The 14,124-nt window shown below is 45.3% G+C and overlaps 1 protein-coding gene across 1 annotated transcript; it reads right to left on the bottom strand.

The window, feature by feature from the left end:
- Positions 1 to 2,716: 2,716 nt before the first annotated feature.
- LOC109775387 (F-box/kelch-repeat protein At1g23390-like) lies at positions 2,717 to 5,359 on the bottom strand. Its single transcript, XM_020334137.3, has one exon. It carries the CDS (start codon positions 5,310 to 5,312, stop codon positions 4,098 to 4,100), a length of 1,215 nt encoding a protein of 404 aa, XP_020189726.1. The 5' UTR covers positions 5,313 to 5,359; the 3' UTR covers positions 2,717 to 4,097.
- Positions 5,360 to 14,124: the final 8,765 nt, after the last annotated feature.

Below are 14,124 nucleotides of genomic sequence, written 5' to 3' on the forward strand. Positions count from 1 at the left end.
TCGGGTTCAGTTAGAGCCCAACGCCTCGCGCACACGCGTGTACGTGTACGAGAGAAACGCGCATACCTCTGTGCATCGCTCGGCCCCGACCACCAACCATAACCGGGAACTCCCCGAAATTTTCCTCGCCCTTGATTCTACCATGATTTTTTTCATCATGGCCGCCCAAACAATGTCATACAGGTGCGTCCCTAGCCCGCCTAGGACGAAAAGCCCATTCTCTGTCATGATTTTTTGTCATAATAGTAGGAGCCAAACACATCTACGATGATATGTGGTTTTGTCACAATTATCGTCATAGAAGTGTCATAAGAATGGAGAAAAAAAGTAGTTCGGCCCATAATTCACGGATGTGTCTTTTTTTATAGTTCCTGAAGTTCATCAAGCTCCACAAAATCCATTCCATGGCAATGGGTTAGTGAAAGTGCAACTAAGCCCCAGGTGGTTTTGGTAATTCATAACAACATATAGCTCAATGAACTAATATCCTTTCAAGATCAATGTTTCAGAAAGTTCAATGGTTGGTATGGCATGGACTAGAGATGTGGACCCCTCAAAATGCTAAGTACACATATTGGCAAAAGCTCAAGACTCTACATTTTCATATTAGTGATCCAAGATCACATTGAGTCCATAGGAAAAGCCAACATTATTAAAAGGGGGTGAGGTGTTGCTTAATGGCTTGCTTGCTCAAAATGCTTAGTGATATGCTCCAAAAAAAACATCAACCACTTTCTCATTTCCAGATATGTCCTAAACCTAAAGTCAAACTCGGCCCCACCGATATGATCTATCCGGCGCTTCCTACTGGGAGAACTACGAGCTGAGGCGTGACTCGAGGATGGAATTAAAACTGGGACAACTATAACCTAGGAGCCCAGTTGCAAGTCAAGGGTCGACTTGCAACTGGGATAAAACAAACTACGGTCTTAGTTGCGAGTCAAACATGAACTTGCAACTAGAACGAAAGACATAACACGGGTCTAGTTGTGAGTCAAAGGTGGGCCTGTAACACGGGCCCAGTTACGAGTCGAGGGAGGACTTGTGACTAAGACAACAAAAACTACGTGCTCAGTTGCGACTTGAGGGTGGACTTGCAAATGAGATGAAAACCAAAACACATGCCTAGTTGCGAGTCGAGGGTGGACATGCAATTGGGGCAACAACAAAAATATGGGCGCAGTTGCAAGTAAATGATGGACTTGCAACTAGGACAACAACAAACTATGATCCCAGTTGCGAGTAGAGGATGGACTTGAAATTAAGAAAACTATGAAACAATGACCCGAGTTACGAGTCAAGGGTCGACTAGTAACTGGAATGAAACAAACTACTGTCCCAATTGCGAGTCAAGGGTGGACTTGCAACTGGGATGAAAAAAAAACGTTCCTAGTTGCAAGGCAAGGGTGGGCTTGCCATATTGGGAGGACTATGAGCCCAGTTGCGACTGGAAGATGGACGCGCAACTGGGACAAATGAGAAACTAGAAGCCCAATTGCAAGTCAATGGTCCACTGGCAATTAGGATGAAAGACAAATCACATGCCTAGTTACGAGTCAAACTTGGGTTGTAGGGTGGACTTGCATGTCAGGGGTGGACTTGCAACTAGGAAGAAAGTGGTCGGGCTCCTAGTAGCGTATTCGAGGGTGGATTTGCAACTGGAACAAAAAATGGACCAGGCCAAGTTGCACATGAACAGTGCACTTGCAAAGTAGGACAAGAAAAGAGACAGGCCCAGTTGCATGTTGAGGATGGACTTGCAAGTGAGGGAATAAATGGGTTGACAGACATCCCCCACTTGCCCAGTTGCGTGTCGAGTGTAGAGTCGCAACTGAGACAAATAATGGATCAGGCCATGTTGCGTATGAATGATGGACTTGCAAAGTAGCACAAGAAAAGAGACGGGCCCAGTTGAATGTTGGGGTGGACTTGTAACTGGGACAAAAAATGGGTCGGCACCCGTCCACCGTTATGGCTCTAATGAATATAACACGTAAAATTTTCAAGACGACATGGAGTCTTCCTTGTATGCGGCATGGGGCTCCAAGACGCCTAGCTTAGGACCCCTACTACGAGATATGCCGGATTTCACACCGCGCAAACGTCTCCAAGTTGTGTGTCGAGGGTGACCTTACAACTATGGACAAAACAGTTGCGTCTCAAAGTTGAACCTGTAACTCACACAAAAAAGGAGGTGCACCCAGTTGCATGTTGAGAGTAGACTTGTAACTGGGACGAAAAATGTGTCGTGGCGAGCTGCATGTCGGGTATGGACTTGTGACGTGCGTTGGCGGACGACTTAAGACTGCTACAAGAAAATGGTCCAAGGCCCAGTTGCATGTCGGAGGTGGGCTTGCAACTAAGACAAAAAGCTGTCATACCCCAGTTGTGTGTCGAGGGTGGACTTGCAACTAAGACAACTACACGGCTACAAGCTCCCAGTTGTGAGTCAATGGTAGACTTGCAACTGGGGAAACTACAACAAAAAAATTCCCTAATTTCGAATTGAGGGTGGACTTGTAATTGGGGAAACTACACTACTACAAAGCCCCGAACAAGTCGAGGTTGTACTTGCAACTGGGGCAACTACACTACTACAAAGCCCGATATGCGAGTCTAGGGTAGACTTGCAATTGGGTCATAGTACAACTACAAAAAGGACACGTCCCCATGCAGTTGCAGTTGTTGGTGTACTTGCAAGTAGGAAAACTATGACTACAAAAAATCCGTAGTTGTGAGTCAAGGGTGAGATCCTTCAGTTATGTGTCGAGGGTGTAGTTGCAGTTGAGACGAAAAATGGGTCAACCCAATTACACCTGAAGTGTTGACTTGCAAGTGGGCAAAGAAATGGGTCGAGCCTAGTTACGTATCAATGGTGGACTTGCAACTAGGGAAAATTGGTTGAGCCCCATAGTTGCTTGTTAGAGTGAATTCGCAACCGAGACAAAAAAGGGGGCCGGACCTCCAGTTGCATGTTGGTAGTCAACTTGTAACTAGGACAAAAAAATGGGTTGGGCCCTAGTTGCATGCATGTGGTTGAATTGCTATTGGGACAAGAAAAATAAAAGTGGTGGCCCCAGTTGCGTGACAAGCGTGCACTTTCAACATAAGCTAAAAATGTGTCGGGCCCAGATACATGTCGAAGGTTGACTTGCAATTGGACAAGAAAAATAAAAGAGAAGGGCTCAAGTTTGCATGTCGGTGGTCGGTTGCATACTAGGACAAGAAAATAAAGAGGCAGATCGAGTTGGATATAGGGAGTACACTTACAGCAGAGACCAAAATGGGTGGGACCTAACTGCATGTGAGTGATCGATTTACAACTAGGACAAGAAAAAAAAGACGTCCCTCTTACATATTAGTGTCTTGCAAAAAATTGGGCTGTTTCTTGTCATTGTAGTGTTTAGAAGTAGATCCATCCTCGGGTCACCTCTGCTCCAGAGACGAAAGAGGAAGGGGAGAGCGAGAGAGGCGAACAAAACGGATGAACCAGCGGTCAGCTCATCTCTTCGACTTCTACAAACGGCTCATCTTTTCAACTACAACATGAGAAAGAAAACAGACCACAAAGAACGGACGAACAAAAAAAATTCACAGTGCAATGGGCCGCAAAATGGACAACGGGCGAGTGACACTAGACACGCGGGACAAAACAATCTCGATCAAAAAATTGTGTAATTTATAGCGACAAATCAAATGGACCGAGCAATTCGATACATGATTTACTGTTTCATGGGTGAACACAAATCGAAACAATGACAAACAAACATGCATCAACGATCTTACGGTATATACAGGCACAAAAGGAGATGCATGCAGGCAACATATTATACATATACAGATCTGAAATAGCAAACCTGTACTACAAGAAAACCAAACAAATAGACAAACTAGCCTAAAAGGACTATGAAGCGAGATGCGAGACAAGTCCAGCGAAAAAAAAGGTAGAGAGAGACAGGCCCACCTCAAGACAAGGAAAAGAAAGCAACAGGCCAGTACAGCGCATGGATAACACACTGCTTACAAAGATGGAGGGCCGTATTCTAAAAGAAAAAAAGATGGCTGGCATGAATCGACCTAGATAAACCCTTATTGATTTAGTGTGCGTCTGTACTTGCTTTGCTTGCTGCTTGTCCTGCTGATGCCCGTCCCCGCTGCAGCTCGTCCAATCCCACCATCGAGCACGCATGGACGGCGCGGTGCAGTGACTCGGCCTGAACCGACAGTGCGCACGGCACCCACTCCCACCGCTTCACGACAGTCCCGGCCTGCCGCTCCGTCAGCTCGTACAGCACGGCGCCACTTGCCGGCTCGGCCGCATTGTACACGTACCCTCCTGTGGCGTTGCCGCACACGCCGATCGATCGCATCATCTCCTCGCCGTCCTCGTCTTCGTCTCGGGGGAAAAGCCGCTCCGACATGTCGCTCGGCATTGCGTCGTACGCCGCGCCGGGGGACAGATCCAGAGCGTCGCCGTCCACCTCCCATGCTTGGACAACGACTCTGTTTGCTTCCTCGCCTTCGCGCTTCGCTCCGAACAGCATCAGCCGCTCAGCGCCGGCACGACCAGGCGCGACGCCCCACGTGTAAACGCTGGCGTCTGGTCTCAGGCAACGTGTGGGACCCCACCGCCGTTTCAATGGATCGAACCAGCTCGTCCACCCGGTGGTTCTATCCGTGAGGTAGACTCTCTGATCTGTCGCGGCCGCCGAGAGCCAGGTTGCTGCGGCGGACTCCCGGAGCTTCGACGGCAGCGGATCACAAGTGATCCAATTTCCGCTTTCATGAACCTCCGCTGCCGCCGCGACCTGTCCCGCAGCAAGCGCAAGCTGACACGCGCCGCCGAGGGCGACCATGCGGTCGCCCACCACCGCCAACACCGGGTCGACACGCCACACGCTGGGAGACTTCAAGGAGACGCACGCGGAAGTTCCAAGAGGATCGCCGGCGACGTCAAGCCCTGATGAGGAAAGCGCGCAGACACGGTCCCCCCGCGCGCTCCGCACGAGGCGTAGGTTCAACGGCAAGGCGTGGCGCGGGGCTTGCACATGCACCGTCAGCCAAACGCCTGAGTGCGGATCGTACGCCAAGGTCCGGCGACGGCAGCCGTGGAGGTGGACCACAAGCCACGGCAGCCGCCGTCGGAGCCGGCGCAGGGCGGATCGCACCGCGCGAAGCCACTCGCGCGAGACCGCTACCGCGGCGGACAAGTCTGACGCCGGCAAGCGCTCCAGCACCAACTCCAGCACGTCCCCGTGAAGGTACAATGCAGCGACCGCCGGCGGGTCGGTGTGGTGCTTGCCCAGTTCCATTTTGCAAAATCCGATTATATGAGCCCACGACAAAAGTACTAGTACACGAATAACTGGCTAGCTCTATATCGAGCACCCTAAATGCAAATAGCTGGCTAGTTAGGTAGTTTGATCAACATTCCACACCTAACCCCCCAAATCCAGGCCCCCACCTAGAGTACGTACGTGTAGGTAGCCTACGACGCAGATTGGCAAGAAGGCAGCGACGCGAGGTGCCGTTTCATGGATGACCTCCTTTCTTCCATCTCTACTCCAGCACACACACGCTCATGCACATCGCCCAGCGCCTGCCGCACATGCATACATACGGCTCACGTCATCGCAGAGCGCCCGATCGTACAATTACCGGCAAAGATACAACCGATCCAAGGTATTATCATATTCTTAATCCTAAATCACGGCCATGGTTGTGAGGATGGATTTATTATAATGTTTGTTGTTAATATTTCATGTTGGTAATAAATTTATGCGTATATTACTATAACTTATATGATGCTTATATTAAGGACCCGATATACCCATCCAAATTGTATATAAAATCTCAGGACCGGCCCTGCCTAACCCTCGGGTGTAAGAGCATCTACGGCCGCGATTACCCAGTCCGGCCCTCTATATGCTGCGGACGTGCCCCGACGTGTATGCGGTCAGAGACCGATCAAACATCAAATTCTCGCCCACACGCCCGTGTACCTCATATCCGGCACCCAACTACTCTACGAAGATAAAACAATAGACAGAGCAATCGGCAACAAACGGAAACCGAAATCCACTTTACATAGGTTTCCGTTTCACCTTTCTTCCCATCACCCCTTCGTCCAACCTTCCTCCTTAATCAATCACCTTAATTTATTTACCTTCTCAACTAATTCCACTTTAATTTACTTACCAAACTTCTGATCAAAATATAAGAGAAATCATGGGTAGAATTTGATGAAGATTTATTTTCACAATCGCGTTATTATATCCCGTTGCAACACATGGGCATTGTTCTAGTTTTAGAAAGAAACATAAGATTTCATCTTTCATTCGGGGTTTCCTTAACCACACAATAATTTTATTGAACTTCTCACGTACGCCCCATCATTCCACCCATTTTTACATCATCTGTTTACTATTAAATTGGTATTTTACCCATCAATTTATTTAAGCAAATTTTACCTGCCAAATTATATCACTCTTTTGTATCTTGGTAACATTTTTCTGGGAAGAAATCAACCAGGATCAATCTCGGATCAATATCTACAAAAATTTGGTTATACCTTATATAAGACACACATATCATGGTCAATAGGAGTATTTCATCAATCTTTGAAACTTTTTGGCAACACCATATATCAGGCACACATTTGAAGGAAATGAATATCAGCCAGAATTATTACAACCCACTAAATATTAAGAAAATAAATTAATCACATCAAATATCTGTAAATATGTGTTAGAAATAAATGATGTTGAACCATATAGTAGTATGTTTGTTCCATTGCAATGCACAGGCACTTTTGTGTAGTCTATTAAAAATAAATGATGGACTAACCAGAAAAAAGGTTAAGATTTCATAAAAATCAGAAATATATTTTCATTAATTTAATTTATTAAAAATCTCAACCGATATATATTAGCGGAAAGCCTCCTTTCCGCCGGCTGATCTCACGCAAACATCAACCGCCTCTTCCATCTGCCACGTGCTACCTTGGCCCACGTCTTCCTCTCATTATTATCTCTTCCAGAGCCAAAATATCTCACGTCGCTCTCCTCTATCTCTCAGGTCACCGCATACATCTTTTTGTTGCTCATGCACGAAGTGCCTTGCAGTCAAGGAGGCATGGATTTTTCCTCACCCCTTCCAGCAAGCAGCCCTTTTGCAGCAAGCCATGGCGCACTAAGCCGTCGCCGGTGCTACAAGGCCGGTGCTCGGCTACTATATATATATATCCTTTTTAAGTTGCCGCAAGGGATAAATTGATCAGTTATAAATCTCCGACATTTGTAACCTCCCCCGATATAGTGAAGATTTGCTGGCTGGAGCCCATGATTTCCCCCCTTCATTTTGGTGGGGTTTTCCACGTTAATTTCTTGTGTCCCCGTGTTTGATTTCGTTCTTCATCGTGTTCGATTGCGTGTCGTATCTCTAACAGAAATAAATACAAAAATAATATGAGCACCAGAACTTGAACCCTGCTGGGCTAAGGATAGCACTGTCCTCCTAACCATTCATTCACGGGTTGGTTTGCACCATATCATTACACTAAGACGCATCTTTTAGATAGATGTATATATGTTATCTTCCTCGCAAGACTAAAGTTGGCCAGTGGTTGATTCGTCCAGTAAAGCTACGTCACATCCTACCCACCAAATCACACCAGTAAAGAAACCATCCTCAAATAAAGAGAAGAAAAAAACATCCCAACTAATCTTAGCTGTACTCTCTTCCGGAAATGGAAACACCGTAGCATGTAATCTAGCGAAAAAAGGAAAGGAAAAATAGCGTAACTTTGCAGCATCTCATAAGCTTTTTAAGTTCGCAAAGACTAGGGCTCACCATGCTGATAACAGCACGCATGTGGACCGCATCCACCGTCGGTGGATCCGCTTTTGATCAAACGACCCACAACAACCCACGCCATAGGTTACGTTTGCAACATGGCCCGTGTTTCAATCCTGTCAAGCGCAACAAGGGTCTCTTGCAGACATGTCCAAGGTCCTCCAGGTCGACATCGCCGTCGCCGACGACCCCAAGGCCAGCAATGACGACAACAGCACTGCAGCCCGCCACACCTACTCCAGCGCAAGGCCTCGCAGCTGCCAGCGACAGGAGGTGCTCGACATCGTGCCAGATCCAGGTGCCCGGTTGGCCAGCGACTGTCGCTAGTGATTAGTGCCACCTCCACGGCCCTCCAGCCGCCTTCCTCTGCCACTCGTTCCCATCTCCCTCCAGCCCCGATGTGGCGTATGGCATGCCTCACAGTCGCCACGTGATAGCCCGAGCACCCCGGTCGTGGAGCGTTGCATGTCCCAATAGTTGCATGGTGAGCAGCCGCCGCCTCTCCTAGAGCACCGCAAACGCCATGGAAGGCGAAACCTCTGAAGCCGTCCGCTCCTCTGGTGCGCTTCTGCAACTGTGCTATGTTTTTGAAACATGCGTCTGGTTGGAATAGTCTGCAAGTGGGGGTTAGGTTTTCGAAGCATGCATGTTGTTTGCATCGATTTTGTAACTGGGACTATGTTTGTGAAACAGTTGTGTTGTTGCAATTGTCTGCAACAGGAGATAAAAATATTTGGGCTACGTTTTTGAAACATTGGTGTTTTCTTTTGTGAAAAATTTCCAATCTATTTATCTTCAATCATGGGTACAAAGAATATAAAAGGTAATAAAAATTACAACCAGGTTCGTGTACTATCTAGTGACGACGACAAACACTAAAGCGAGCCGAAGGCGTGCCGTTGTCATTGCCCCTCGTTCGCTAGAGCCGGGCAAACCTTGTTGTACTAGACAGTTGAAAAATCATCGTGCTAAGGACCCATAGGACTAGCACACTAGAGCAGCAACCATCGCCGATGAAGAAACTCGTAGGTCGGAAGGATCAACCAATAAACACCCAAACAAAGACGGACGAAGACCGGATCCAAACAGATCTTCCAAAGACCAGCACTGACTGAATCCCGCGAGATCTGATGGAGACACACCTCCACAGCCCTGCGACGACGGTAAACGGACCATCGAGATAGGAATAGAACGTGTGAGACATTATTCTTGTTAGGTTCAACATCTTGATTGGCACCGTGCGACGTCGATGTCCCTCAATAGAAATAATGTCTCACACGTTCTATTCCTATCTCGATGGTCCGTCTACCGTCGTCGCAGGGCTGTGGAGGTGTGACGAATTAGGAAGAAAAAGGATTCTTATTTTGATACAAGAAGAATCGGCACAAGAAAAAGGCTTTTTCTTGTGCCGCCTAAATTAAAGCGCAAGCAACAAAACTACTTTTTTGAAGGCGCAGAGCGTTGAAGAAGATTTTTCTCAGCGCTTCCCCTTATCGGCTTGATCTTGTTCTGCCCCTCGGTAGAGTGAGTCTACTTAGTGAACTGGCAGTCAACTCAGCCTGCCTCTTCCTTTGCTCCCCATTTTTAGAATGTGTGGGACATTATTTCTATTGAGGGACATCGACGTCACACGGTGCCAATCAAAATGTTGAACCTAACAAGAACAAGAAATGAGGTCCCTGCTCCCGCTAGAGGGGGAGGTCCTCCGTCACCCAAACTGTCGAACGGGATAGAAAAAACAGCGGCACCGACTGAAGGAGGAGGCAAGCCTGTGGTGTTTTATTATGGATGAGGAAAAGGTCCAACGGGATAGAAAAAAAATTTAGTGTGTTTTACAACAAGGTTCCTGTGGGACTGAGACGTGCGCAACAAGGTTGATGCTGACGTGGCAGACTGGCAGTCAATCGAAGTGCTATTATAAGCTCCATCCAAGGGCTGGCGAGGCGTTCGATCCTTTGGGACCATCACATGGCTGACGTGTCGCGTGTGATCGATGCGTCATCTCCTCTTTGGTGTGCGGAGTGTCGCGTGGGATCCCACCTGACGAATCATCTATACACCCTCCGTACACGGAAACAACGTAAACATGTAATCTCTGCAAATCAGCTAATCGTGTAAACTAAGTATTGTGTACGCCGGAACTATCAGTTCGTCCAGTTACCAACCGCATTATAGTGACCTTACCGATGCTCTCAGCATCATCACAACAAACGGTACGAAAAGTCACAGATGGTCGAGAGACAATTTTTTTCTTTTAAGTTACAGATGCTCTCAGCATCTTGTGGGATTCAGTTCACATTTGTCTTCGCTAGATCCACATGCATCCGGTTTTCGTTTGTCTCTATTCATGTGTCTATAGACTGGATCCTTCCGATATGTGCTTCTATTTCGTGGCGGCGGTTTCTATTCTTGTGCGCAGGACCATAGCACGACAACTTCCCAAAATTGCATAGGAGCACTCGGTGATGACGTCCACTGAAATCATACCCACTCCCTTGCCTCGGGATTAGCAGCCGCTATATTAGCCTCTCCGTATTGCCTTCAGTTATTGTCCCATATCTCTGATGTCTCGTGTGTAATTATTGCTTTATTCTCAAAAGATTCTGTACCAGAGCCCAACCACCATGTACTATCACTAGTAGAAAAGGCCTTTAGTTCCGGTTTTTGAACCGGGACTAAAGGGTCGTTACTAATGCCTCCCCCTTTAGTCCCGGTTCTTACACAAACCGGGACTAAAGGCCGTCCACGTGGACGCAGCCTGGAGCTCCACCTTTAGTCCCGGTTGGTGTTACTATATGATATTTTTTTTAGAAAATTTTTTTTGCGAATTTTTTTTAAATTTTTTTTTTGATTTTCAAATTTCTGAATTATTTTAATCTCTAATCTCTAATCACCACCCCTCATCACTGCTCAATTTATCCTCTAATCTCTAATCACCCCTCATTATTTCAAATCATCTAATTTCCCGGACGGTCACCCATCCTCTCACTACTCCAGCCTGAGCACGCTTAACTTCCGGGTTCTATTCTCCCTCGTTTCCAAGTCTGCACTTGTTGTTTTCCTTACAATAGTAAGATGTCAATTCTATTAACCCTCAGGAATTTAGCTTCAGCATGAAGTGACACATTTCACTGTTTGAGTTTGAAACTATTGTTTTAAAAAACAATAATTATTTAGTAACACTAATATTTCGGGAATAATTAGTTTGACAATTGTTTGGCCACTGTTTGACCAGATTTGACCAAAATTCAAAAAATTGAAATAATTATTTAGTAACACTAATATTCTAGAATAATTAGTTTGACCATTGTTTGACCATAGTTTGACCACAATTTGAAATTTTTTGAATTTTTTTGCCTCTCCAGTTCTAAAAGCCCCGTATCTTTCTTTCTGTTAGGTTTTTGAGGATTTTGAAAATGTTTAACGGGGTTCCCCTGGTTAAATACGGATGTAACTTTTCGAGTAGATGATTTTTCATATAAAAACTTTTTCATCCGAGTTCGTATGCAAAAGTTATGCCCATTTTAAGAAATTCTAGAGAGATTTTGCAAATAAAGTCGAAATTCATATTCGTTAATTTTCCCAACAACTAGACCACATATCACATGGGAACTTATTTTATTTTATTTTTTTGACATTTCCATCATTTTCTTTTGTTTTTTCTAAATCTGAAAAGGCGGTCCGAGGGGGGGTAGAGTTTGATGGGCCCTTTAGTACCGGTTCGTGCCATGAACCGGTACTAATGCCTCAAAGCCCATTAGTACCGGTTGGTGGCACCAACCGGGACTAAAGGACTAACCTTTAGTCCCAGACTAATGGGCATCACACCCTTTAGTCCCGGTTCGTGGCACCAACCGGGACTACAGGGCCCAGGTGAACCGGGACTAATGCCTTAGCCGCACGAACCGGGACCAGTGCTCACATTAGTCCCGGTTTGTGACTGAACCGGGACTAATGTGAATATTGCCCTGTGACGAAAGCCCTGTTTTGTACTAGTGTATGTTCAATGCAGAGACGCTCCTGCTTGTTGTCCTGTTCTTCTAAGCCTGAAAGTCTCAAGCTGATGATGCTGCCGCCAACGGTGCTGGAAAGATTTTCAGTACTATGTAATTTTTATTCCAAAGTATCTAATGTGAGTTTTGCCTTAGGAATACGAGTACTACTATGTAAATTTTTTGTTTGAACAACCTGGTCGTCCCGAAGATCGTTTTAGGCTCATGATTATCAGTACTATGTAATTCCAAGAGCATGCTCTTTATGGTTACTCTTAACTTGTATTTGTGCTCATTCGTCCACTAATCCAATAAGGAATTATGCACCAGCATTTAATAAACACAAGTTACACTACAGTTTGATTCTGATAATGCGCGGTAATTTTTCTCTTTCTATCGCACTACTATATACTTTTTCCCCACAACACATTTTCACCCACTAGCCATTTACTCCATCCACAGTAAAATACATCAGTCAATGACGCGCCAAAAAGCCGCTTCTCGTGTCAGCATTCAATGGCCGCGTATGGAGCTTTTTCTCTCGGGGGAGAACATATCCAGTGCGCCTAACACTTTCATGCTCCGATGCTCCAATGCTAAAACGATAATTTTAAATGTTTCAGAAAATTTCAAAAAAAACTGGTGGTTGTTCACAAGACACGTGTTTAGGTCATCTAAAACTTTCAAATCCAAAATCAAAATATACAATGAGAAATGAAAAAGAGAAATCTTCATGTGAATAGTGCCATTTTAGCTTTTGTCTTCTTGTGACACTATTCATGTTCATTTTTTTCTTCTTCTTTTTTCAATGTATATTTCGCTTTTGGTTCTGACATTTTCACAGGATGTAGACTTATATCTTGTGAACATTCACAATTTTTTGAAACACTTATAATTATTATTTTAAAAATTGGAGCACGGGAGCATGTAGTTGTTGGGCGCACAGGATGTTTACCCCCTGCGTGTAGCTGATCTACTCATGCATCTTGCTTGAGAAACAAATTTATTGTCGGCAAGCAGGTATGCACTGTGCCAATCCACGTTGGACCGGTTTATTAAGCAACAATTTTTTTCATCTAATTGTGCACCGATCCCTAGACAGCCGAGCACTACTAGGGAAAACCCTAGCAGTAGCGCGGGTATTTTGCTTATCAGTAGCGCCGGAGGGCGCGCTACTGATAAGACGCTACAACTATTCCTTAGCAGTAGCACGTGCTACACGCGCTGCTGGTAATACATATAGCACCAGCGTTTGTTCACACCATCGCTACTACTAATATAGCTAGTAGTAGCGTGTTTCCTCTCCATCACTACTATTATTTTTTTCTCATTTTTTTAATATTTAGTGTATTTATACGCCGTTATACAAATTTTGGCACAATACCAATTATGAGGCTGTTATATCAATATGTCCATAACAGTGTGTCAAATGAAGAAGGTGGATTAGGTTTAAGTGGAGGGAACATGTGGTGCATGTCAAAAGTATACTACTAATCCAAATTTGATGTAGTTTGGACTAGTAGTATTTTCGATGTGCACCACATGTTGCCTCCACTTGAATCTAATCCACCAACACAAGCTATTTAATCATCATCATAGTCATTACCACCAACAGTAGCTATTTAATCATCATCATAGTCATTACCACCAACAGTACACATCATCATCTTCAAACTCATTCTAGCTAGCGAATCACCACCAACACTAGATGCGGTAGCTGTCTAATCACCACCAACACTAGCTAATAATAATCATCATAGTCATTACCACCAACACTAGCTATTTAATCATCATAGTCATAGTGTAGCACATCGTCATCTTCAAACTCATTTCTAGCTAGCTAATCACTCCTGCTGCTCTCTCTCAGGTAAAATAACATAAAACATGTGTAGCACTCCTCCTTCATCAAGTTGGAGCATGCAGATGAACCTGTCTCCCAATCGTGGGCTGCGCTTCTGATTGCTGCACCCTAGTACTTCTCTGCACTCCTCCTTCACAGTTTTGGTCCAGTCTTTCACTGTTAAGCATTCCTCGCTATTAGAAATCCTGAATGCACTAAAGTGCATTGTAGGATGTTTTGGCCGTAAGCTAACAATACTCATGGTACCTTTAGTCTCGATCCCATGAGGCACAACATTCATCGGGAGTCCCTGTTGAAGAACATCGTATAGTAACTTACATAGCAATGAAGTTTAGCTTAATAAATAATGTATGCAAAAGATGCACTGAGGACAAATAGTAAAAATCTTACCATCTTTTCTAAATAGATGTGACCGTA

The sequence above is a fragment of the Aegilops tauschii genome, chromosome 1 (assembly GCF_002575655.3).
Source record: "Aegilops tauschii subsp. strangulata cultivar AL8/78 chromosome 1, Aet v6.0, whole genome shotgun sequence".
Taxonomy (NCBI): domain Eukaryota; kingdom Viridiplantae; phylum Streptophyta; class Magnoliopsida; order Poales; family Poaceae; genus Aegilops; species Aegilops tauschii.

What these genes read in the sequence shown, in the direction of transcription:
- LOC109775387 (XM_020334137.3), bottom strand. Translation starts at nt 5,312, where the DNA reads ATGGAACTGGGCAAGCACCACACCGACCCGCCGGCGGTCGCTGCATTG.